This window comes from Neomonachus schauinslandi, chromosome 2 (genome assembly GCF_002201575.2).
Source record: "Neomonachus schauinslandi chromosome 2, ASM220157v2, whole genome shotgun sequence".
Classification (NCBI taxonomy): Eukaryota; Metazoa; Chordata; class Mammalia; order Carnivora; family Phocidae; genus Neomonachus; species Neomonachus schauinslandi.
This window is the reverse complement of record NC_058404.1, coordinates 52,844,556-52,870,591: the sequence shown is the minus strand read 5'-3', so window position 1 is coordinate 52,870,591 and position 26,036 is coordinate 52,844,556. Positions and strand designations below refer to the sequence as shown.

Below are 26,036 nucleotides of genomic sequence, written 5' to 3'. Positions count from 1 at the left end.
AAAAAAAAAAAAAACACTGCAAATACAGTTCATTCCTCTGTGCCTCCCATCATCCCAGCCTCTTCCTTCCTTCAGTGGAAATAACCTCTATTTTGAATGTCATGTTTATGATTCATGTGAATGTTTTTACTCTTGCAATATGTTTGTATTTTTTCAAACAATACATAATATTCTTGCATGTTTTAAACTCCATAGAAATAACACGCAAGTTTTATTTTCTGCCTATTATTCTGTTTCTGAGTTTTAATTATGTTGATAAGCATGGAGGTACTTTGAGTTGCTTTTATAGTTTTCCACTATATTAACATATCATATTTAATTTTTCATTTCCTTATTGATGTATATTCAGGTTGTTTTTCAATTTTCATTGTAATAAATGCTGCAGTAGTCATCCCTGTTCATATCTGTTTATATACATAAGAAAAGTTTCTCTAGGGTATATTAGACATGTATAGACATGCTTAAAAATATATTTATAAAACACTTATGTTTGGTTTGGGTTCTGTTTAACAATGTATCAATTAGCTTTTGCTAAGTTATGCTATAACAAACTGCCCCCAATATCTCACTGGCTTACTATATTAAAGATTTATTTTTTTGCTGTTCCACATGACAGGTCAGCTGCAAATGGGCTGAAGTTCTGTCAGACTCTGGGATCCAGGCTGAAGGTCCAACCTCTATCTGGGTCTTGCCAGCCTCATGGCAGGGGGCAAAAAGTTATGTCAGAACCACATAATGGCTTTTGAAACCTCTGCTTGGAAGCTGTACAATTGACTTCTAGTCCCATGTCACTAATCAAAGCAGGTATCACAGGCAAGCTTGTGTGATCAGGGTGGAGGATATAACCCTCCCCCAGGAAGGGGCTGGTGGGAAGAACAGGACCATTTGCCTGAACACAAATGAGATCATACCCTAAGAACTCTTCTGCAGCTTCATTTTTTCATGGAAGCACATCTATTTGGACATCCTCCCATATCAGTACAGATCTACCCTCACTCTTTTAAGAAGATTTATTAGTTCTACATTTCATTTTTATTTATTTTTTTATTTTTTTTAGTTCTACATTGTAAAGGTACATGACACTTATGGGGTGCCTGGCTGGCTCAGTCGGTGGCGCATGCAACTCTTAATCTTGAGATTGTTAGTTAGAGCCTTACACTGGGTATAGACTTCACTTAGAAAAACAAAACAAAACAAGGTACATGCCACTTACATTCTGTTCCATACTTCCTACAGTTGTTTAGCTGTACTTTGATATTTGAAAGGATCCAATGCTCAATGGCCGTCTTTTTATGCCACAGCTTCCCCATTTCTTATGCCTGGGCCGTATTTTGGCAGGCCATTTTTCACTACTGCACACAAGAGGGCTGTAATGAACATCACTGCATTAATTTCTGCCCCAGGACCTATTTATTTTCATCTTTTCTGATTTCTGACAGGGCAACTTCTCCCTTTTGTCTTTTTTATAAAAATTATCTCAGCTATTCTTGTACAATAAGTCTTCCATATAAATTTGACAATCAGCTTGACAAACTGCATTTAAGAAATCCTGCTGGGGGGTGCCTCGATTAAGCAGCTGCCTACGGCTTAGGTCGGGATCTCTGGGTCCTGGGATCGAGCCCCACATCGCGTTCCCTGCTCAGCGGGGGGTCTGCTTCTCCCTCTGTCCCTCCCTCCCACTCGTGCTCCCTCCCTCACTCTCTCTCAAATAAATAAATAAAATATTTTTTAAAAAAGAAAGAAATCCTGTTGGGATGTTTGCTGGGACTGCATTAAATTGATGGATTTGCTTGGGGCATTTGGAAGAAAGAACACTGCTATATTTTCCATCCAAGAACATAGTATCTTTTGCCATTTAGTCATGTCTTCTTTTACATCCTTTAGCAGTTTTGATAGCTTTCTCCATAGCGATCTTACAGATCTGTTTACCAAAGCTGACCATTCTCTCATTTGCAGATAATGAATACACTGCCTCTTTCTTTCCATTCCCATTTATGTTCTTACCTGGGAACTTTACAGCCTGCTGGAGAGCTGAGAGGTATGGATCCTCAGTGTGGTCCGAATTTCCATTGTATTTGATAGTATTTCTATAGATGGGGGTAGGAGTTGTTTCCTACTCTCACTGGAGATGAAATTTTTACTTTTGGGGGTTCGGTTTGGTTTTTTAACCTGATTTGTTGGTGTTCAGGGAGGTCTGGGAGAAAGCAAACCTTTCCTCTGCTTCTTTCACACAAAGTGTCCACCCCCCTTCTTCACAATACATCCTTCTCAAATCCTATCACCGGCTCCTCTCGGCTCACTGGACTTCCTAGACTAACCCAGCACTTCCATGGGTTTACTTGACAATCAATCACATCGATACTGAATTACCTATTTTATTCTTGTCACAAAGTATCATTTAAATCATTCAGTGTTATTTTATTCTTTTCTACCAAACTACATTTTGCTCCTAAGCCAAATTATAAGCACACAGAGATCAGGCTATATTTCATACCTTGTTTATTGAGTTAGTTTTATTTTCTCTCTCCTTTTGCACTCTAGTCTAGAAGTGGAGATTCCCTGCACAGAGGCTGTGCTGAGCTCAGCTCTCGGCCTTTCTTCCTCCTATCCAAAACACCACCGCCGAGTCCCAGCGCTCCTGGAGCATATTTGATGACAAAGGTCTAGTCGTTCAGTGCATCCTTTTACAGCTTTCACTTACTTGGCAGACATCTAAGGAAAAGTGTGAAGCTGCTACAGAAAAGCGTCTGGTACAACAAACTCAGGAAGGACAGTACTACCAACTATTACATTCATACTGCTCACACCTTTGGAGAAGGTTATAGAATGTGGTCTTGAGGAGAGAGAAGTTTTACAGTTTACTCTCTATTCACTAAACTTTCGCATCGTCTCTTTGGTTTTTTTTATTTTCAATTGTAGTAAAATATACGTAACACTAAAGTACCATTTAACCATTTTTAAGTGTACAATTCAATAGTGTTAAGTATATTCATACTGCGGCGCAACCCATCTCCAGAACTCTTTAATCTTGCTAAACTGAAACGGTACCTGTTAAATAACTCCCTTCTCCCTAGTAGCCCCTGGTAACCCCCATTCTACATCCTGTCCCTATGGATTTGACTACTCTAAGCACTTCATATAAGTGGAATCATATGGAATTTGTCTTTTTTTTCCCCCCTTATTTTAGAGAGAGAGAGAGAGAGAGAGAATGCAAGAGGGGGTGGGGAGGGGCAGAGGGAGAGGATCTCAAGCAGACTTCGGTGCTGAGCATGGAGTCCGATGCGGGGCTCAATCTCACAACCCTGGGATCATGACCCGAGCCCAAATCAAGAATTGGACACTTAACCAACTGAGCCACCCAGGTGCCCCAGAACTTGTCTTTTTGTGGCTGGCTTATTTCACTTAGCATAATGTTTTCAAGGTTCATCCATGTTGTAGACTATGTCAGAATTTCCTTCCTTTCTGAACAAATATTCCATTGTATGTATATACCACATTCTGTTCATTCATTCATCCATCTAGGGACACCTGAGTTGCTTCCACCTTTTGGCTACTGTGTCTCTCTCTTTTTGGTCAATAATGTATTCATCTTTACAAAAAAGATGACCCAGCTGGGGAGAGTCCTCATGGCAGAGTCATTCCTAAGACTCGGCCTTCCAGGAAGAAACTCAGAGGTAGCAGTAGCTGCAGTAAAGCCAGGATGAAAAGAAAATCCTGTGGCGGCGAGACCCTGAGGGAAGGAAGACTGCCCAAGTAGCCCAGCCCTGATAGAGCTGCTCAGGAGCACGTCTGGTGACCTCAGCACGTACAAATCCTTGAAATGGGAGGACGTGCGCCCTCAGTGCAGCTGATGCAGGGAATGGGAAGGCACGGGCCTGGGATGTCAGGCTGACTCGAGGCCACCAGCCTCAGTGCCCTTGTGGCCTCAGGCACCTTGCAGCCTCAGTCAGTTCACCTGCTTAACAGACATTGCAACTCCTGCCCGCAGGACAGTTGTTGCGAATAAATAATGAAACAATGCGAGAAGAGAGCGGTGAACACCGTAAGCTCTCAGAGTGTGTGCTAGGCCTCGATGCTACCACCAGATCTCTCCAAACTGCCCGGCGGCTGGTCAGGCCATTCACATGGCTGCGAATGGAGACCCAGGCTTCATTCTCCTCTTGGCTGCTTCTAACCAGTTGTTGTCCTCAGTCCAAAATGGAGGGCCAAAGGGCCCCGCTCCTGAAAATAACAGCACAAGTAATTCACTTGTTCCTGTTTTTCACCTTCTACTCCTATTTTCGGTAGAGTCATTAAAACACCCCCACAAGTCTTCACCCTCCCGTTCCCATTCATTCATTTTTGCAAAAGAATTGGAAGCCTAGAAAGCCCATGTGGACAGTGTGCAGCTTCCACCAATACTCCTGGGAAGACAGCCAGATCACTTCTCAGATGGACACCAAGTCCACATCTCTCCTCTCAGAGGCAAAGGCACAAAGAGACCTAGGTCCTGGTTCCAGCCCATAATATCAGTCAGAGACGAATGCCCAGGCAGGTGTATACATCAGGTTATTAGAATAACTACAAAATGAACGAATAAGCCACTCGTCCTCTTCTTCCTATCTTTCTCCAAACCCTCACAGTCTGGCAGCCCCCTCGGTTAGACGCATTTCCTGGCAGAAACCCACAATGCAAGCGACTTGCCCCCTGCTCTCAGCAAACACAAGGTAGCGCTGTGATCATGTTAACCATAGTGGTGCTGGATTCGGACCCTAGGAGAGGCTCTAGGAAGCAGTTCACGGTGGAAGGAGCGGGGGAGGGGGGTCTCACTTATTCTCAGAGATTCCCAGAGACAGACCCCATCATGGCTTTCTCCAAGCACAAGCACACACACGCCCTCCCTGGCAGCAGCCACACCACCTTTTCTTTCTGAGCACAACTCAGCGTGGTTTTTTCCCATATCTAGTGAGATCACTAGAGGCAGACAACTGGTTCCAGCTCCCTTAGGAGGAGTTTTAAAATATTCTAAAGCTATGACAAAAGTCACACTTCAGGTATCTACAACCCCAATTAGCCTCTGTTTATGTAAAAGGCCCCCCTATGTGGAAGGAATTATAGACACAACTAAGTTGGATGTGGGGTCTATGTCCCTAAGTGTAGATTAACACTGAGAATGAGGGCAAATTCTAAAACCCTCATTTAATTCAACTTGGTAGCAACCTAACCCTGCCCTTTATTACTGGGACAAAACAGAACCTATTTGGTCCCTTTAATGATAATTGTGAACATTTACTAATGGGTGACTAATGGCTAATATTTAAAAATACTCCCTGCGTGTCAAATACGATGGTTTATGAACGCTATTTCCTATTACTCACAATAACACTATGAAGTGGCTTTCATTCAATCATATGCACATGATAACTGGGGAACACTGCAAGAAGAGCTAGAATTGTAAATCAGGTCCGGACCCCAGACCCTAACCACGGGATGCTTCTGCCCCTCCTACTATCAGCTGCCCCATAGTAAAAAGTTGGAGGTCCCAACAAGGAATAGAAGCAAAAATTTTGAAAGTGATGAGTGAAAGTCTGGCTAATGGGCTCTGCCTTCACCACGAACAGCTGTGAGATGGCCAGCTGCCCCCTCCCCAGCAGATCTGTCTTCTCTGTCCTTCTCCCCCTGACAGCCCCTTCTGCCTCGCCCTGGGGAAAGGGTCCCCTTTATTAATGCCATTCCTGGAGCTGTGTTTACACAGGGCAGGAAACTTAATATCAACATTCCCCGAAGGAGAGTGTCTTGTCACCTCTGTGAAGCACTTCAGGCAGGCGAGACCAGCCTCCTACCCAAATCAAAAGGCACTTACACCCTTTAAACAGAGTCTGATGGGAGAGTTTGTTTCTACAGAGACTCTTTGAGTTCCTGAGCCTGTCTGTTATGATGAGGTTGAGAGGCAGTCACTCGTATACACAAAACTCTCCCTGGTGCCTCAAGAGGCTCTCTAAGAAGGATCTTGGGAATCTGTTCAAAGCGGGGAGGAGGGAACACAGTGGATTCGGGCACTCAGTAGGTAGGAAAAGACAGACTCGATGAGCAAAATTCTATGAGGCTCTGTAAACTGGTAGGGAAAGATTATAATCGATCTGGCTCTAGGGGCAGAACACTGATAAGATGTGAAGACTTTGGGGGGGGCGCTTAGGAAGCCCAAGGGGGCACCATCAGGTCCCAGCAGAGCACCATAGGATCAAGGAATGAACCCAGGTGATTTTCAAAAGGTAAAACATGGAGGGCACCTAACCATATTTTTAGCTTCCTTTCCTGGCTTCTCTTACCCAACATCTGTTACCCTGGACTGCCCCACACTCCCCTCCCACCTTCAGCAGAGCAAAAGTTCAGCTCTGCAGATTTCCTCTGCCCCTATTGCTCTCCCCTGTTCCCAAGGCTTCAATCAGGGTGATGAGCCCACAGCCTCAAGCCCATGCCACCTGTGTCCTGGAAACCTCACCTGCATGTCCCTCACCCTTAGCTGCCTCTTCCCTTGTTGCTACCTTTGGGAAGACCCCTGGGGTCTTCCATGCTCTTCTCTCTCCTCCTGGCCTTCTGCCTTTGTAAGATTCTTAACAACCCCTCGATCTCCTTTCTCCCCCAACCCATGCCAGGCCCCTCTCCCTGTAAAACTGGTCATGGATGGGGACATGCTCATACCTGGACTTCTGTCTCTCAGGTTCCTCCCCTTACAAGGATGCATCCTCTCCTCCCGCTCAATGTCTCAGTTTTGGGCCCGACCGCAGGTATGAGTATGGGAGTCCAAGGGCCCATACATACACTTTCGGATGAGTTCCAGAATTTATCTTTTCAGATAATGAACATTTATTTAGTATTTACCATTTAATTGTATCTCAAACACCAAAATGAATGAGGTATACCCTGAAAACACTTCCAGTCTACTGGAACTATAATCCAAATAAAAAGATAGCACCATAAGATACAGTGAGAACATTGGCCCTATTTGATTCTTGGGAGTTCTGCCTGGAGATATGTCAAAGGCTGCCTGCAGGGACACCTGGGTGGCTCAGTTGGTTAAGCATCTGCCTTCAGCTCAGGTCATGATCCTGGGGTCCTAGGATTGAGTCCCACGGGCTCCCCACTCAGCAGGGAGTCTGCTTCTCCCTCTGCCTGCCGCTCCCCCTGCTTGTGCTCTGACAAATAAATAAATAAAATCTTCAAAAAAAAAAAAAAAAGGCTGCCTGCATAGATAAGCCCACTGCAGAGATTCCAATGAGAGATCTCATTCCAGCTTTCACAAGATCCACCTTCTGCTCCCTCTTTGATACCAAGAGGCAGTGTGATCCTATCTTCCTTGATTCTTCCTTGTTTGTTTCCAGTTCTTCCACAGTCAAGTGAGTGAGAACAAGAGAAAAAAGTTGTCTGCATAAAAAGCCATTAGGGAATTATTAGGGTAGAAAGAAAAAAAACCAAGACCATCAGATATTAGATACTGTTTGCCAAGGTGCTGGGTAATAATCGCTAACATCGGGACATACTCCCAGTGTGCAGTGCTCCAGGGTCCATGCTCTTCACCACCAGGAGAGACAGCAGCAACTCTGCCCTCTAGAGTCAAGAGCTAGATTCGGAAGCTCCAATTATCCTGGCCTTCCCGTCAAAGACCAAGACCCACTGAGCCGAAGCGGTAAAACCCAAGGGACTTTCCAGAAATACAGAATGTGTTCTTCTCTCCATAGGAAAGCAGTCAAATAAGAGACTCCCAGTTCCTGCCTGGTGTCCTTCCTCGAAGTGCCATTTATTTTCCAGGCTGACCCAGCAGTCAGAGGCTGCCAAGCAGAAGGGGAAAGTGATTAATCAGATCCCCCAGTCCCTGGGCCATGGAGGAGGCTTAAATGCGAAATGTGGGGTGAGAATCTGTACTCACCAATTCACTAAATTCCCTATTCAAGTTACCCCAGACTTTTTCAATCCAGCAAATTAAGGTACTGGGCAAAAAAAGAAAAAAGGGGGGGGGGGTACGAGTTCCTGATGGGTAGTAGAATCCCAGAGAATGAAGAAATGACTTGGTCCACATGAGTGGTCAGTTGATGTGAGGCCTCAATCCCAGGGTTCCTGCCTTGATCTTGTGTCCCATTTGCTACTATGTGTCCCCTCCTTCGCACCCCCCACCCCCACCAGGAGATTATCAGCTAAGCAGGAGGTCTATACAGTAGGACTCACTCTCCATGACAACACGGAAGAACGGCTCAAAATCCAAAAGAAATGAAGCAAACTCGAATGCGGTTTCCAGGTGGGCAACTTCAAGATGACCACCCCCGGGCCTCTGTAAACTGGGGGGATAAGAGGTGCATGAAAGTCATCTTACACATACCTCCCACACCACTTTGTCCTCCAACTAAGGCTGTAGAAACTCAAAAGAAAGATAATGAGGTCATTACCATGGTTTTCACCCATGCCCTTCTTTGGCCAATCTGGCCTGATGATTTTCTCTTGCCTTTCCTTCCATGTCTTTTGCCTTTACTCACTCATTCTCCAGGCTGGACAATACTTCTAACAGCCTCTCATTGAGCCACTGCTTTCTGTCTCCATGCCAAGCAGTGCGAGAAACAGGTGAGTAACGGGTGATAATGTCCAAAATGCCCAATGTGACCATCTGGGGTGGAGCACCACATCAAGAGGCAAGACGCAGGGGGAGTCTACCTGGAATATCCCAGCTCAAGTAGTTGAAGAGGGGTACAAAGCCAAAAGGTGGAAACCCTGGTGGTAACCCCAAAAGCAAGGCAAGGCATGACCAAAACAAATGCACAAAAGTGGTTTCGGTAACAGACTGTCAGTCAAAGTGTTGATGTTTTATATCCGAGACTCTATGGATATTAGGGCATATAGCAAATGTGAAATTATGTTGGGGTGGTTGATAATGTAATTTTGGGCGTGGATGAAAAAAGTTATAGCTGTAAAGATGCATGAAAGATGTAAAAAGGTACAGCTTCCATGGAAAACAGTATGGTGGCTCCTCAACACCACACAGAATTACCCTATTACCCCACAGTTCCACTTCTGGGTGTATGTCCCAAAGAACCAAAAGCAGGGACTCAAACAGATTATGTGTAGACCCATGTTCACAGCAGCATTGTTTACAATTGCCAAAAGGCAGAAGCAACCCAAGGGTCCATCACAGATGAATGGATAAACAAAATGTGGTGTATACATACAATGGGATATTATTCAGCCTTTAAAGGAAGGACATTCTGACACGTGCCACAACAGGGGCGAACCTGGGGAACATTATGCAAAGTGAAATAATCCAGACACAAAAGGACAGATACTGTATGATTTCACATACCTGAAGTAACTAGGATCAAATTCATAGAGACAGAAAGGAGAAGGGTGGCTGCCAGGGGCTGGGGGAAGGGGGAATGGATACACAGTTTCAGATGGGAAAGAAGTTCTGGAGAGGGATGGTGGGTGATGGCTGCACCGTAATGTGGATTCACTTAATGCCACTGAGCTGTACACTTAAAAATAGTTAAAATGGTCAATTTTATGTTGTGTATATCTTAGCACAGTTAAAAAAGGATGCATAAAAGGAAGTAAAAGCATTTTAGTCCTAAATTTCAATCAGAAGTGTAGTATCATAAGATAAATTTGGATGGGATGGAGGAAGTTTTTCCTGACTCTATATGGAATGACTAACCCAAGAGCAAAAAACACAACTAGCGGAGCTAGCTCTAGGAGTGGTGTCCAAATACCGTTCCTCACTAAAACGAGCGAGCACTTCCTAGAGAAAAGGCCAAATGCAGGTCTGGGAGGAGAAGATGCTAAGAAGAGCTTGGAATATTTTGTTGTATGGAAAGCAGGAAAGGATCAAACTAAGATTTTATCAAAAGAACTCAGGAGCCAATTTGGACAGGTTCCCACTGGCAAAGACAGAACAATCTGAGCTTCAATCAGTATAATAGCTACATGGATTATAACACATCATATATGTTTAAATCTCTGAATTCTTAACGATACTAAAAAAAAAAATTCAGGGCACCTGGGTGGCTCCGTTGGTTAAGCAACTGCCTTCGGCTCAGGTCATGATCTCAGGGTCCTGGGATCGAGCCCCGCATCGGGCTCCCTGCTCGGCGGGAAGCCTGCTTCTCCCTTTCCCAATCCCCCTGCTTGTGTTCCCTCTCTCGCTGTGTCTCTCTCTGTCAAATAAATAAAATCTTAAAAAAAAAAACAAAAAAAACCTCATTGGTAATCTTTGAAGGATGTCAGGGAACTAATTCGTTATTTTGAAAAGTAAAGTGAAAGCAGCAAGCATTCATCCTGCCTTTCCTATACAAACTGTATCTCAGGCTAACCAAATATTTGGTAACTGAAGTATTTTTTATTGTTACGGATGTATTTCAGCTAATAAATGAGTGCATTAGAATATCACCATTTGCAACCCCTAATGGAAAAATGGATCTAGGCAATGTCCATCAATGATTGCTGAATGTGATCAAGTGTATTTTTCCAATTACAGATTTACATGAAAAAACAGGAGGACAGAGGAATATGTTAAATGTCATGAAGGAAATGCAATCAACAAAATCGAGGCTGTAGAGTAGGAAAAATCTACAGGAAAAGCCTAATTTCTTTAGCAAATATATTGCAAGAAAAAGAAGAAAGGTTGAAAGGAGAGCCTACAGATTAAAAGAAACTTGAGGGGCGCCTGGGTGGCTCAGTCAGTTAAGCGGCTGCCTTCAGCTCAGGTCATGATCCTGGGGTCCTGGGATCGAGTCCCACATCGGGCTCCCTGCTCAGAGCAGAGCCTGCTTCTCCCTCTCCCTCTGCCTGCCTCTCTACCGACTTGTGCTCTCTCTCTCTCTGTCAAATAAATAAATAAAATCTTTAAAAACAATAAAATAAAAATATAAATAATAAATAAATAAAAGAAACTTGAGAGACACATCAATAGAGGCAACATATGGACCTGATTTGGACAAATAATCTAAGAAATTTAGACAAGTAGAAAATTTGAACACTGACTGGACACTTAATGATATTAAGGAGTGATAGTTAATTCAAATCAGGGTGATGCGGGCATTGGGGCTATATATTTTTTTAAGTGTCCTTATATCTTTTCATACATAAGTATTTATAGATGAAATGATAAGTTGTCTGGAATTTCCTTCAAAATAACATAGTATGGCGGAAGGGGGGCATATAGATGGAATACAGCTTGTCACCAGTTGCTATTTGTTGAAGCTAGGGGATGAAGAGAATTGAACTTCAAATCTTTATCTTCACCTCGAAACTTCCTGGGAGGTAGATGCTCTGGTTAATCTATCCTATGGGGTCTAGTGATGGATAAACAGTATTTTTCCCCGTAATTATCTATATTGCTAATTGAGGCCACTCCTGGCACCCTCCTCACCTCCAGAGTCAGTACCAGGAGTGGGTGGGATTACAAAAGAGGGTGGGACCCCGCCTCCTGGATTAACCAGGCCCCTCTTCTTCCCAGGGCAGGGAGCTGGTTTGGGAACTAGGGTTGGCCTGGAATTTTGCCCCTTCTTTCCACCTCAGCCTAGACACAAACCACACAGCCCTACTGTGTGCCCTACTGCTAATGCACATATGCGTAACTCCTCTAAAACATCCTTCTAGCATGCGGCCTCCTTTCCATCAGACTTCCTTCTCTAATTGGGAGTGGGTGCGGAAATACAGGGGAGGCAGTCATTGCCTTGCGGACACAACACAGGGGTCCCCTCTGCCAGGAAGCCTGGTCCGGGCTGGCAGGGCCAGTGTAAGTATGCTAATGGCTCCCGAGGAACCCAGACTTATCCTGCTACCACCCTCCCTGCACCAAGAGGGCACGTTCACTCTTTATCTCCCCTCCCACACTGTAAGTTGCTGGGATAGAGGGCCATCTTGCTCATTTTTGATCTCCCAAAACTAACAAGTGCCCAGCTCACAGGAGACAGGCAAAAATATCTGTTGGCTGGTGGTTGGCTGACAAAACAAATGATGTGTCTGGATCTGGTGGTTGGAATGGAGCTCTACCCTCTATGGATCTCCACGGGCTCCTAGAAACTCGGACGCCGAATGGGTTTAGTAATAACAGAAGAGCAAAACCAAAGGAACAATAAACTGAGACCAACTCTGAGGTAACTTAACCCACGGTTTCCAAAAGTTGTTCTTACATTTTAGGAGTTAAATATTTTATTATGTCTAATAAAAAATAAAACTGCCCATCAAACCCCAAATTTCACAGATACTGTTGCCTCAAATGAGGCAGGTGGCCATGGAAACTGACATTACCGAGACTGCACGAATTTGAGTTTGATGCCCAGGCAAGCTCAGGAAGGTTACAAGTTATAGGATAGTTCTGGTATGAGGAAAGACAAAGCCAACATGAACTATTATCCTGGGGGAAGTATAATACCCTGGATTTTAAATACCCCAAAGGGCCCTAGAGCAGCCCTTCCCCTTCTTAACCATTTCTGCTCCTGGACTGATATCGGAACCTTACAAATGTTGGCACTGGAGCCAAGAGAGGCATGGTAAGCTGTCCAAAGTCATGCAGCAGGAAATTTGGAGGGCACAGGACAGGGTCCTAGGGACCCTCAGTGCCAGACTGATGGGCCTTCACCTCATTGACTTCCCTTTCTAAAAAGTAGGTTGAAAGCTACAGCTCACGGTTCACAGCAAATCAGAGCCTCACAAATCAACATATCTTGCAACTGGTCACCTCTCTTCACGGGGGAACCACCTAAAACATATACATATGTTCCAGCTTTAAATTGGCTATATACACAATAAACTAGAAGATGGAAAAACTAAGTTTTTACACACAACTCTCCCATTTGATTGGCTATTTGTTATTGGCAGTTCCTTCTGCCAATTTCCCATCTTTGCTCTGCTTAAGGGATCTGACTTCAGGAGCCAGTCTGGGTCACTGATCTTTAAAAACTTTCTTCAGTGCTGAAATAACTAAACAGTAACTTTTATGACTGTTTAAATATATACATATACACATGCCTGTATATGTATGGTAACCAAGAAGTCAAGGATTAATGCCTAACGGTGGTTATCTTTGGGTGGTAAGATTACCAACTATTTGTGTGCTGATGTGTATGAGTTTTTTATTTTTCCATATTAAGCATGCATGGAGTTTAATGAAAGAAGGACAATTAAGTGTTACTGATACTATTTGAAAAAAAAAATACTATTTGCTTTTCTGAAGCCATTTTTGACCTGAAAAACATTTTCTTTTTTCGAATAAGCAGTATTTTCCTATTAAGTGTGTACTTTGTAAGAACCACATTCTTTATTTAGGGTCAAGTTAAGTTCTTTCTATGTGCTAGGGAAAGGTTTTATTTGTTGTTTGTTTTCCCCCCACCTAGTCAATTTCGAGGGGTAACTTGTATTATTGCCTCTCTTTACCTGGTTTGATTTATGATCTTGGAAGTCAGGTCATTCTTTGCTAGGTCGAAGAGAGAATGAAAAAAAAAAAAAAGGTTTCCCCACCTAATACCTGATAAAATATCTGAAAAGGTCGTTGCAGACCTTGACAGAAACATACAATTTCAACCCAATCTGATAAAACAACAATTCTGAAAACTTTTATCAGAAGAACACGTAACTTACCATTTCCCAGCTCAATTGACTGAACTTTTTTATCTGAAATGACAGACATCGTAAGATAGGAAAAGCTGCAGATAAGAAACCAAATTGAGTTGTCTTGAATCAGATCCGATTGTCTGCCCCTGGTTCAAACTCCCACACCTGCTCTGAATGGGTCAATGAGAGTCTCTTGGCACCGTCCCCGAGGGGTTTGGAAACATTGCAAAAGTGGTGAACTTTGAGACTTCAGCGTTTATTCTGCGATTATAATTAACCTGCTCACCAGTTGCTATTGATCAATTCTGAATGGAGGTGATAAAGTTTGACTGGATTTCTAGAAGTAAAAATGGAGCTTTAAACCGGGAGGAAAAAGGGAAGACTACAAAAATAATTTAAGAATCAAATTCCATTTTAAGATCTATAATTAGGGAATCCCAAAGCCTATGGTTTAATAATCTACCATATTGTGGTGGTATCTCCTTGATTTCTCACCCTCCAAAATAAAGTATATCTATGACTATTCAACGCAAAGTGAAACACAGCCTCAACATTCCACTCGCAGAGGCTTTTCGATGACTTTAAACGTATGGAATGGCTTACCTGTCTGGATTATATTCCTCCCTTGGTGAAAAAAAAGATACTTAGAGTCATGAAGTCAATTTTGGGACTTCTGCAAAATGCTGAAGGCCAGAAAACCAAATTCGCTTCATTCAGATAAGAGGCTTGAATATCCTGGCTCAATTCTGATTACAGAGCAGTAATAGATAAAACCATAGGCCCCCTGCCAGAAACAGGAAAGCTTCCACCGATGGCTTCTGTGTTCAGCTCAGCTCAACTCCATGGGGCTCAGTCACTGTCCTCATCCATACCCCTATTCTCATCTTCAGATATATCTGAATCTTCAGAGGAAAGGGAATACAGAAAAGCTGGTTCTAGGTTTCTTTGAGGAAAAGGATTTTTGATAGAGCCGTATGTTTTTGTCCTTCTTTTGCAGCCAGCAATCCCCCCCAGAATGAGAGAATCCTCTAGCTTGGAGGATCTGAATTCTGGGAAATCTCTCTTTAATTCGCCGCACAGCAGAATCTGGAGGCTGAAAAGGAAGTTGAAGTAAGGCAGGGATTCCTAACGTCATACTCCCCAAGTATAGGGTGGGCAGAATCAGAATGAGATGGAAGGCCACTAGAGAAAATAGGGTACCTGGAGAAGCATTGGTAGGGAGCAGAAACACAGAGGAAAAACTACATTGGCGGAGACCAAGTAATAGAAAATCCTAAAGTTTGAGGGGCCCCTGGTGGCTCAGTCAGTGAAGCATCTGCCTTCAGCTCAGGTCATGGTCCCTGGGGTCCTGGGATCAAGCCAGCGGCAGGCTCCCTGCTCAGCAGGGTGTCTGCTTCTCCCTCTCCTTTTGCCTCTCCCCCATGTTTTCTCATGTGCTCTCTCTCAAGTAAATAAAGTCTTTAAAAAAAAAATCCTAAAGTTTGAGTGTTTCAACCACGATGCACCTTATGGTACTGAAGGGATAAGCGCCCTCATCTTAAGGTTGGCAAATGCAAAAGGAGGTAAATGAAAGGAAAGCATGTAAGTCCCAGAAATTGGGCTTCCCTGCGTTCTAAGCCAGAGCTGTTGCTTACTACCACTGGGAACTTGGGCAGACTACTTAATCTTTCTGAGGATCAGTTATGTCTCCTGCAAAATGTAGAACACATTTCTGCCTCTCAAGAAGGACTTAAAAGTCCCTTGGGCGCCTGGGTGGCTCAGTGGTTAAGCGTCCACCTTCGGCTCAGGTCATGATCCCAGGGTCCCGGGATCCAGCCCCACATCGGGCTCCCTGCTCTGCGGGGAGCCTGCTTCTCCCTTTCCCACTCCCCCTGCTTGTGTTCCCTCTCTCGCTGTGTCTCTCTCTAATAAATAAAATCTTTAAAAAAAAAAAAAGGACTTAAAAGTCCCTATCACCTGACAACTTCCCCATTGACCCTTGATAAAGGATCCAACTTACTATATATAAATTACATTATAGAGAGCAAGATACAGACACATATATAGCACAAGATAGAAGCTCCGGTCCCTAAAGAGTTGTTAGCTAGTTTCCAAACATGAATGTATCCAAACTTGTAAATTTATTTTGCACAAATTAAAACAGATCAGGGGTTATTCCTATTATAGCCCCACCCATATTATCTTCCCTACTTGCTTTAGAAGGAGACAAAGAAAATAGCTCTATAGATAGCCAATAAAATGTTTAAATAAGCCTTCATGGACTGTGTTACATGACGCCATGTCATGGACCATAGAAAGTCAATAGAACAGAGTGATACCCATTCCCAAACCATGAGAGGGCCTTATCACCTGCACCTTATTCAGGATTTGCAGATCAAAAAAGTCACCACCGGACAAATACTTCCAAAAGTCAAAAAGGCTCAGTCAAGTTCTAAAGCAGCAGCATCCAGGGGCCTCCAAGAATTGCCCTTTAGAGCAAGGCAATGAAAGAACAGGCAGTCTTTCCTGGCAGTCCTTCCTCTTTCCTATGCAAACAAAAGCGGCAACATTTGCAGCCGGTTTCAGCTCTACATTCCCTACAACTCAACTGCCTTAAAAGGACAGGCTCAGGGGGCGTCTGGGTGGCTCAGTGGGTTAAGCATCAGCCTTCGGCTCAGGTCCTGATCCCAGTGTCCTGGGATCAAGTCCCGCATTGGGCTCCCTGCTCAGTGGAGAGCCTGCTTCTCCCTCTCCCCTGCTGCTCCTGTTCGCACTCTCTCTCTCTCAAATAAATAAATAAAATCTTAAAAAAAAAGGACAGGCTGAAAAGAATTGGTTAAAAGACTTGCCTTGGGGGAAGGTAATTTGTTTTTCTAAGATCATCCTATCACTGCCTTAGTGGTTTTCTGGCTCTCGCCCCAGTATAACCTCAGGGAGAACTGCCACACCAGGAAAGGGCACCCATCTATGTGGCCCCAATGCCAGTAACTTAACATTTGCTGAGATTTGCTACCAATAGACATAACTAAGCATAGGATAAGAGTTTTTTGTCCCCTCGGTAAAGCAATCTCCTGTTGGATAAGCAAAAACCAAAAGCTAAATTCAGTAAACAATTTGTACTACAAAGTACTTTTTCTGTGCTTCTATAATTCTAAATATAGAACCCTGTTTTAAACAGAAAGAGGGCGAGAGACTCTCAGGAAGTTAATTCATGAATGCTGTATGTCTCTTTGATAACTTAATTGGTTTAGTATGTTTTTTTTAAATTGGTAATATATTCACATGGTTCAGAATTCAAAAGTTTCCCTTTGCACACCAATGTTCCCAGCAGCATTATTCACAAGAGGTGGAAACAACTCAAGTGTTCGTGATGGATGAATGGATTTAAAAAATGTGATATATACATACAATGGAATATTATTCAGTGTTAGAAAGGAAGGCAATCATATGACATGTTACAACATGGATGAACCTTGAGGACATTATCCTAAGTGAAATAAGCCAGTCACGAAAAGATGAATACTATATGATTTCACTTACATGAGGTACCTACAATAGTCCGATTCACAGAGACAGAAATTAAAATGGCAGTTACCACGGGCTGGGGAGGAGGATATAGCTGTTGTTTAATTGGTATAGAGTTTCAGTTTTGCAAAATGAAAAGTTCTGACAACCTGTTTCACAATGATGTGAATATATTTAACACAACTAAACTGTACACCTAAAAATGGCTAAGATGGTAAAGAATAAAATCAAATAAAACTTAACTTTAACCTCCCTATATTTTTTTAACCTCCCTATATTTTAAAAGTATTTTATTATTTAATGTGTTAATAAAGAAACATAGAAGTGACTTAAAAAATGGTTAAGGGATGCCTGGATGGCTCAGTCGGATAAGCAGCTGCCTTCAGCTCAGGTCATGATCCCAGGGTCTTGGGATCGAGCCCCACATTGGGCTCCTTGTTGGGGGGTGGGGGGGGGGCCTCTTCTCCCTCTCCACTGCTTGTGCTCTATCTCTCTCTCATGCGCGCGCACTCTTTCTCTAAAATAAATAAATAAATAATCTTAAAAAAATAAAAATAAAAAATGGTTAAGTTAGTTACAAATTCAAAAGGTTCCACAGGGGCGCCTGGGTGGCGTAGTTGGTTGGGCATCTGACTCTTGGTTTCGGCTCAGGTCATGCTCAGGGCCATGGAATGGGGCCATGGAATGGAGCCCCGCATCGGGCTCCGTGCTCTGCCCAGAGTCTGCTTGAGATTCTCTCTCCCTCTGCCTCTTCCCCTGCTCGCTCTCTCTCTAAATGAAAAAAAAAAAAAAAAAACCTTAAAAAAAATCAAGTTTCCAAGGCATATGTGGTAAAAGTGCTTTCCCACCCTTATTCTTCATCTCCTTAGTTATCCTCCCCATGGGCAATCGACATTACAAATTCCTTGTATTTCCCAAGATAAATTATTTTCAAATGCATATACTCTTCTCTCTCTCTCTCTCTCTTTTTTTTAAGTAGGCTCCACGCCCAGCACAGAGCCCAACATAGGGCTTGAACTCAGGACCCTGAGATCAAGAACTGAGCTGAGATCAAGAGTTGGACCCTTAACCGAATGAGCCACCCAGGCGCCCCTGCCCTTCTTCTTTTTTATTTACACAAGTAACATGCAATATACATATCCTGTACTTATAAATATCTTTGGAGAGGACTCTATACCATCACATAATGAATTTCCTAATTTTTTAAGCCTACATGCTATCTATTGTTTGTATGTCCGATATGTATACAAACAGTTCCCTGATAATAAACATTTAGATTTTATTTATTTATTTGACAGAGAGAGAGACAGCGAGAGAGGGAACACAAACAGGGGAGTGAGAGAGGGAGAAGCAGGCTTCCCGCTGAGCAGAGAGCCCAATGTGGGGCTCGATCCCAGGACCCTGGGATCATGACCTGAGCCGAAGGCAGATGCTTAATGACTGAGCTACCCAGGCGCCCCTGGGTTTTTCCCAATTTTTGTTATTATAAACAGGGCTACAACTGTGCCAGTGTATTTGCAGTTAAATTCCTAGAAGTTAAATTTCTGGGTCAAGAGTAGCTACTTTATAATTTGTTGGATATCACCAAGGGCTCTTCAATTTACACTCCCACCCACAGGTATCAGAGCTCCTGTTTCCCCACGCCTCAGAGTATGTTTGTTTTCTTAGCTCATTTAAGTTAAAAAAAAAAAAAATGGGAAGGGATACAGAAGAAAGTGTTATCTAAAACTGTCTCCTGTGCATCATTCTACCTGAGTGCTTCGAAAGTACCTAGCAAATGTGGCCTGACCTTTTGGTGGGACACAATTGGGCAGGTGACAGATCTCACTGGAAGCAGTGACACACCCCTGGCCACCCCGCACACACCTTCCTCACTTAATTGGTTCTCAATCTAGCAGCACAGACCAGCCCCAGCTCTGACTGACCTGCTCAGGGTGGTAACCGGAAAGTCAAACAACTTCGGTTTTCTCAGAGACTGACAAATCATTCTCTAGCCAAACAAGCTACTTCAGAGTTGATCTTGCAAAGTTCCCTATATAAATGAACTGGCTCTGAAAGAAACCGGCTTCATTGATAAGCAGTTCCCCCAAAGATCCAGAAAACACTTGAGAGAGTTTTCCACTGACCTGTACCGTAAACAAACTCTCATGACCCCACGAATGAAGCAAAGCTTTTAAAGAAACCACCTGGCTGACACTGGGTGATGCATGTGTTTCAGCATGTTATTTTTTTAAATCAACCCTTAAAATGATTTTAAAAATTTGAGATCCTTTGACAACATTATAACTGCTTGTTTCTCTATTACCCCAAAGAATTATTATTTCATAATAAAGCATATTTTCTTCGCTTTTCCAGTAACATCTGCTACAAAACTATTTCCTTCATGGCATATTTACACATAATTTCCACGGTTTCCTTTTCTGCTTTAAGTATCTGCAAGCATTAATTAATACAAAAATCAGCTTTATTGTGGTATAACATACATACAATCAAATACTCCTGTTTTAATAGTGCATTTCCATGAGTTCTGACAAACTGATATACCTGTGTAACCACCCTGATTGGTTCCTTCACAAGGAGACACAGCTCTCTTACCCTGCTCTAGCTATCTCACGTGCATACAAACATGGGCTCTAGCCCTTGAAATGCAAGAATTCCCTGCCCAGCTCCACGGGCAGATGGCAACCCACCATCTCCTTAAGCACTATCAGTGCCCAGGGGGTTATTATTAAGAGAAGTCATATTCCATATTCCATTTCAACAACCACAATCATGTGTGAGAAAGTGTTCGTGTCAAACCTAATGTTCGCTCACCTGGAGCAACACAATGTTAAAAGGACATAGGCTTTTGCCTTTCAGATTATTATTTTTTTTTAAGATTTATTTATTTGGGGGGGGGAAGAGCAGAAGGAGAGAGAGAGAGAGAGGAGGGGCAGAAGGAGAGAGAATTTCCAGCAGGCTCCCTGCTGAGCCCAGAGCTAGACACAGGGCTCAATCTCATGACCCTGAGATCATGATCTGAGCCGAAAACAAAAGTCAGACGCTTAACCTACTGAGCCCCCCAGGCACCCATCAGGTATTTTTACACAGTCACTCTCTCTCTCTCTCTCTTTCTCAGACACCCTGTAACTTCTCCAACCTAAAACAGCTTCAGTGGTTTCTCAAGGGTTCCAGAACCCTCTCCCACCCTGCTCCCTCTTCCCCAGGACTCCTCAATGGGCCTCTGCAGCAGCCACTGTGTGTATTTTTGACCTGGGCAGAGTACTGTGGCAACTGCCTCCTAGATCTCTACTCAAATATTTGCCAAGTGCCCAGCATGTGCCTGGCACTTAAATATGAGTAAGATTCTGTACCTGCCCTCAGTAAGGTCACATAATTCCATTAATGCAGCCCAATTAATGATGTCAATGGCTGTTTCAGGGTCAGGCTCATATTGAACTAGGAATGAGCTGGAGTTCATATACATTGCGGTCAAGGCAGAATAACTCCTTCCAACCTAAGTGCACGGCTTTACAGAGGCCCTTGTTAGCTTTTATTACTTTGATTTTCGTCTTTTCCAATAACCAACATAAGAACTCTGGCAAGATATTAACTATTGTTAAAAATGAGGCAGTTAATACTTCATAACAAAATAAAGCTATTCCCTTATTTCTCCTCATTGAAATTGAAACTAGTTTCTGAGGTGAAGAGTGAATCAGTCTGTGTGGTTTTACCTATGGCTGTAAATACATTATTTACGCAAAAGCCAAGCTGTGTTGTATCATTTCATGGTACTACAAAATGTGATGGCAAATGAGGGTTTAATTTTCTTTTCTTTTTCTTTCCTTTTTTTTTTTTTTTTAATTGCAGGTGCTGTGCTTTTCCTGGCAAACTCCTACTTATCCTTCCAGACCAAATGCAGATGATACCACTTAGGTGAAGACTTCCAGATTCCTAGACAGAAGAAAGAACCACTTCTGTCTTCTCTCCTTTGCTCTTAGCTCATTACTGCAGCATGCTACAGGGTCATTTACCCATTTTCATGTCTGTTTAGGGTCACCAACCATCCCTGTGTATTGGGGACTGCCCTAGGTGTAGCACTAAAACCCCCAAGTCCTGGGAAACCCCTCAGTCCTGAGAAAATCAGGAAAACAAGTTACTACGTGATAGTGAGTAGCTGCTTAACAAAATAGCCATCTTTTATGAGGGGCCAAAACCAACTACTTCACAAACACTGCCTAATATTTGTCTAATATAAGACAACACTGAAAGGAGTTAGGATTATCCCATTTTACAGAAAGAGAGGCGAGACTGATAGGTAAGTAACTTGCCCAAGATCACAGGGGTACCTGGAATTGAATGAACATTCGCCTGTCATACAGCGGCTCTCAATAAATATCATGGAATCAGTAATCACTTGTCATCATGCTTCTATCACTCAGCATCAGCCAATATGCCAGTGTTGGTCCTTGATAAACTAGCAGGCATTTACAGGAGGGTCCGTATGATAGGAGGAACAGATAAAAAAATATATATTTATTTACATGCACTGCTTTTAAATGAACTTGCTTTTAGGTAAGTGCCACCTGCAGAACATGCTGAAGATATGAATGCCAGCAAGTTCCACATGCCTCATGTTCTCCCACAAAGATAACATGGAAGTTTCCTGAAGACCATTTAACACACTTGGCTATGTATAGAGGAGATAATCCAGCTGCTAGGCCAGACCCAAGGGCTGTTTTCAGGTGGGACTTCCTGAACTTGTGGAACAGAGCAGAGTCCTGGGAAGACAGGCCACACTTCTCAGCAAGGAGGTGCTCCTGGGAGGTCAGCTTGTCATTTGCTGACCCTGAAATTTGGGAAACGTTACTTACTCCAGCACCCTCCTAAGTGGTACGGGTTACATTTTAGAATTTAAATACTGTGTGCGTTCATACAGTATCTTTTTTTAATTTTTTTAACATTGTTGTGGTTGTAACTCTGAAGACCAGAAAAGCATAGCCTCCATTTTTGGACTTTGAACTTTTTTTCCCCTAATCCAACACCAAATTCTCACTCCAAGTTATAGGGGTTAGAAGCAACCTTTCCACTCCCACCACAAGTTAAAAGAAGCGGAACTCTGGAGACCATTTCTCCCTATTTTAAAACGTAAGTTCCAGAGAGAGCGTTCCAGAGACAACGGAGAGTTCTGAGAATGCAGAGCCAAAGCGCCACACCGCGCCCCCCCCCCCCCGCCCCCAACACACCCACCCCCAGCTGCCATTGTATGGAGATGCTTCAAGCCAGCTATCTGGCTCAGGCCCTCCAAAGGGCTCCGGAGCCAGTTGCTCCTCCCCCCCGGGGGGGTGCCGTCTGGCTCCCCTGAGAAGGGGAGGGGGAAACTAGGAGCCACAGACCCAGCCCCGGCGCCACTTCCACGGTTAATCAGTTTACCTGGGATGTGTATTTGGCTGGACCCCCCTGGGGACCTTCCCTGGCCACCCAGGGTCAGAGGGATAATTTAAAAGCTCTTCAAAGCCGGGACCCTTCTCAGAGCCAGCCTAAGACTGGAAACCTGGGAGGGACAGGCTTTACTCTTCAAAGTGAGAACAAATGTGAAAGGATTTAGCACTTAGTAGGTAGTCAATAAATGTTAACTTTGTTTCTCAGGTCTGGGCTTCCCCTCCCCCGCAAAAGCCATCTCCAACCAAACCCGATCCTGTCCCTTCCTGAAATTCCACAAGGCCACAGGTCGTTTGCATTTTGAACTAGTGATTGCCACTTCCCTTACTTTGCCAGCCCAAAGCAACCAGACCCTTTTTCAGACTTGATTCTGTTCAATCTGTAAATCGGAGCAAGAGAGCACACGTTTGCCGGCGTTCCCAGGTCTGTCATTCACAGGAAATATTAAACTGTGCCCATTACGATTGTTATTTCTAACCTCAGACCTACAGACAAGAGGACGCTCAACTTATGGAAGCTGCTGCAAAGTCTCCATTTAAATCAGGTAATATAGAGAAGCCCCTTTGGGGTTCCGGTGTCCCCGGACGCTGACCAGGCGTGCGCTCTCAATACACCCCGCACATGCGCCGCCGCAGACCCCCGCAGTGCGCAATGCGCTCTGGCCCCCAGGCACCCACAGGGTGCCAGCCCCAGTTCAACCCATCTCCACTGCTCCAGTCCCTCCTTTGTACCAGGTGTGAAATCCCGACAGGAGAATCATCTGCCACTGCGAAGGATCCTCCAACTGGGCCGCCAAATGGCCCAGAAGATCTTGGGCCCTAGCCAATGTAATCAGTTCCCTGCTGAGGACTCCAAGGGAGGGCCGAGAGGAAATGGGAGCAGAAACCCCGCGATCGCTAACGCTGTCCACCAAGGGCTCCCGGGGCTGCTCCTCCCAGCTCTCCAGTGAGCCTGTCGGCCTCCCGCGGTCACCTACAGATGGGCATGGCGGGCTCAGACACACCCGACGTCTGGGGCTTAATGGGGACACACTCAGACCCTGCCACCCCGCAGTCCTCTCTCTTTGAGAAAAGCATCTCGAAAGCAGGCTCGCCCTCGCTTAACAGAATCTGGGCTCTTTGGGGCTGTGACCTTCACCGCCGCCATCGTTCGGCGCCGCCAGCTTCGGTCTTCCAGTTTGCTTTCCTTGGAAACTCACGCGTCCTGCCCTTTCCCCACCGCCCGCCACCCTACACACACACTTGTGAAAAATTAAATGCCCCAAACAGTGCTCAGGACAGCCTGTTCCGATACCCAGCCGGCCCGGGGGCTTGCGCTCAGTACTCACCGAGATTGGGGTGTCGGGCAGCGGGGTTGGCCCTGCCGGGCAGGCTGTGCAGGACCGGGCTGTCGAAGGGACCGGCGGAGGCGGCGGCGGCCGCGGCCCAGGACGCGCCCACGTCGGCCATGTAGGCGGGGTAGGGGCTGGAGTAGGAGCCTGCGAAGCCCGCACGCCCGTACTGCTCGCGGCCCGTCAGGCCCGCACCCGCCGCTGCGCCGCTACTGCTATAGGCCGCCGCTTCCCGGGCCGCGGCGGCGGCGGCGGCGGCTGCCAGGGACCCAGTGGTTCCCGGGAAGGAGAAGCGCGGCGACACAGGCGGGGGGGTGTAGGCGGCTCCCTCGGCTCCCGCCTGGCTCCAGCCCGGGCTGCCCTGCTGGGTTCCGGGCCCGGCACCCGACGGGGCCCCACCGGAGCTGCCGCCGGAGGTGGCTCCGGACGCGGCGCCCCCGCCTCCGCCCTGGAGATAAGACAGGCCCAGCACAGAGGAGGGCACCCGCGGCGTGGGCACGTAGACTGGCGAGGACGCAGCGCCCGCGCTGTGCATGAAGGCGCCAGGGCCGCCCGCCTCGTAGGCCCCGGGAGGGGGGCCGTGGTTGGCCGCCATGGCCAGGCTCTGGTACATCGCCCCCGCGAGCTCTCAGCTTCTGAGTCCTCTCTCCCACGTGCGAGTCAAGGCGCAATGCAGGGACAGAAAATAATAGTAGAAAAAATAATAATGTACAGGTGAGAGCCTGTCACATAAACGAAGATCAAAAATCAAAAGTAAAAAAAATCTCTCAAAAATATATACGTATTAAATCCAGCATCGAGCAAAAAAGACTCTAGGCTCTTGTTTATAGGAAAATCCCAAATTGAATTTTTAGTTCTTCCTGGAGGTGCTGGAGGAGGGGCTGAGTCTACCCCCAGGCCTAGAGGTCCTGAGCACCCACGAGTGGCAGAAGAGGCGGGGTAGTGCCTGGGCGCCTGTGTGGGGCACGGGCCTTCGGGTCACGCCGGCGGCCGTCGCTGCGCACGGTCTTCAGGACACCCGCAGACTCCGGCGCTGGGTGCGGTAGGCTGGTTCCAATGCGGAGAGTCCGGTTGGCTCTTTTCCTCCTTTCCTCCTTGCTGCGGTCTTACCTAAATGAGGAACGACAAAAAGGGGAAGTTCATCAGGAGCATTCAGAGCACACTCGCTATGCTTGCGGTTGCTTCTCTCGAAGTGCTAACCCAAGAAATCGTCACCCTCGGCGCCCAGCTTTGGAAGCCGTGCGCTTCCGAAGGAAGCTGCGGTCTTGGTTTTGCGGAGGCCGGGGGCTGCTCCAGGGAAGCCTACGGAGGGCAGCTCTAGGGACATGGGGCTTCACGGTTACTGGACATGTAATTACTGGTTGTGACCGAGGTCATTATTATTATTATTGTTATTATTATTATTATTATTTTTGTATTGCTTGTCAGGAAGGACTTTAATTTTACCTTATTTTTCAAGCATATTCTTGTCACAGTATTTTTTAAGTTCAAGGGTTTCGGGTTTCCGGAGTGCCTGGGACACAAGAAATATTGCTCATCTCTGTCCCGCCTAACCCCAAGTGTCCCTGGCTGTGAAAAAACTTTAGATTGCCCACGAAAGACAAAGACAAACTTTATAAAAACCAGCAACCTAAGAAATTTTTGTTTGTAACCTTTTTTTTTTTTTTTTAGCTAGAGGCAGAGTCTAAATGTTTATACAGGAGCACAGGGTCTGCTAAATCTCTGTGAAAAGGATTGTGAAATCTCTTATCCATCCACACACTTTATCATGTGGAAGTCAAATCAGATGAGGTATTTGTTTCCTGCAAATAATTATATTTTAGCAATTTTGCAGATTGGGTATCAAAACCAGAAAAGTGAAAGGGATATCCAAGTTCACTGTACAGAACTACTCACTGGGCCATTCTGATTCACTGAATGGGTTTTTCCATATAGAATCCCTGGTCATCCACCCATGCAGGGAATTAGAACACCAGTGACACTGCTTCGAGGGGAAGAACAGTTCACAGGACTTGGTTATATCCTTGTATCCTGTGTTTTTATTTTCTCAGGCAATTTTCCTGATAAAATAAGAGCTCAACGTTCTGAAGCACCTGCTCTGTTCCAGGTCCTTTTTGTCACAGCTCCACTAAGGAAAATGTGTCGCCTCCATTTACAGAAGACGGAACTGAAGTATCGGAAAGTTTTGAAACTTGTCAAAGATCAA

At 44.9% G+C, this 26,036-nt stretch overlaps 1 protein-coding gene across 2 annotated transcripts in view; it reads right to left on the bottom strand.

The window, feature by feature from the left end:
• GATA4 (GATA binding protein 4) overlaps positions 1 to 24,443 on the bottom strand; it is a 46,704-nt gene extending 22,261 nt beyond the window's left edge. For both annotated transcript variants that reach the window (XM_021698907.1, XM_021698906.1), the window contains exon 1: positions 23,828 to 24,443. In XM_021698907.1, the coding sequence (XP_021554582.1) occupies positions 23,828 to 24,443 (616 nt within the window). The remainder of the gene's footprint in view (positions 1 to 23,827) is intronic.
• Positions 24,444 to 26,036: the final 1,593 nt, after the last annotated feature.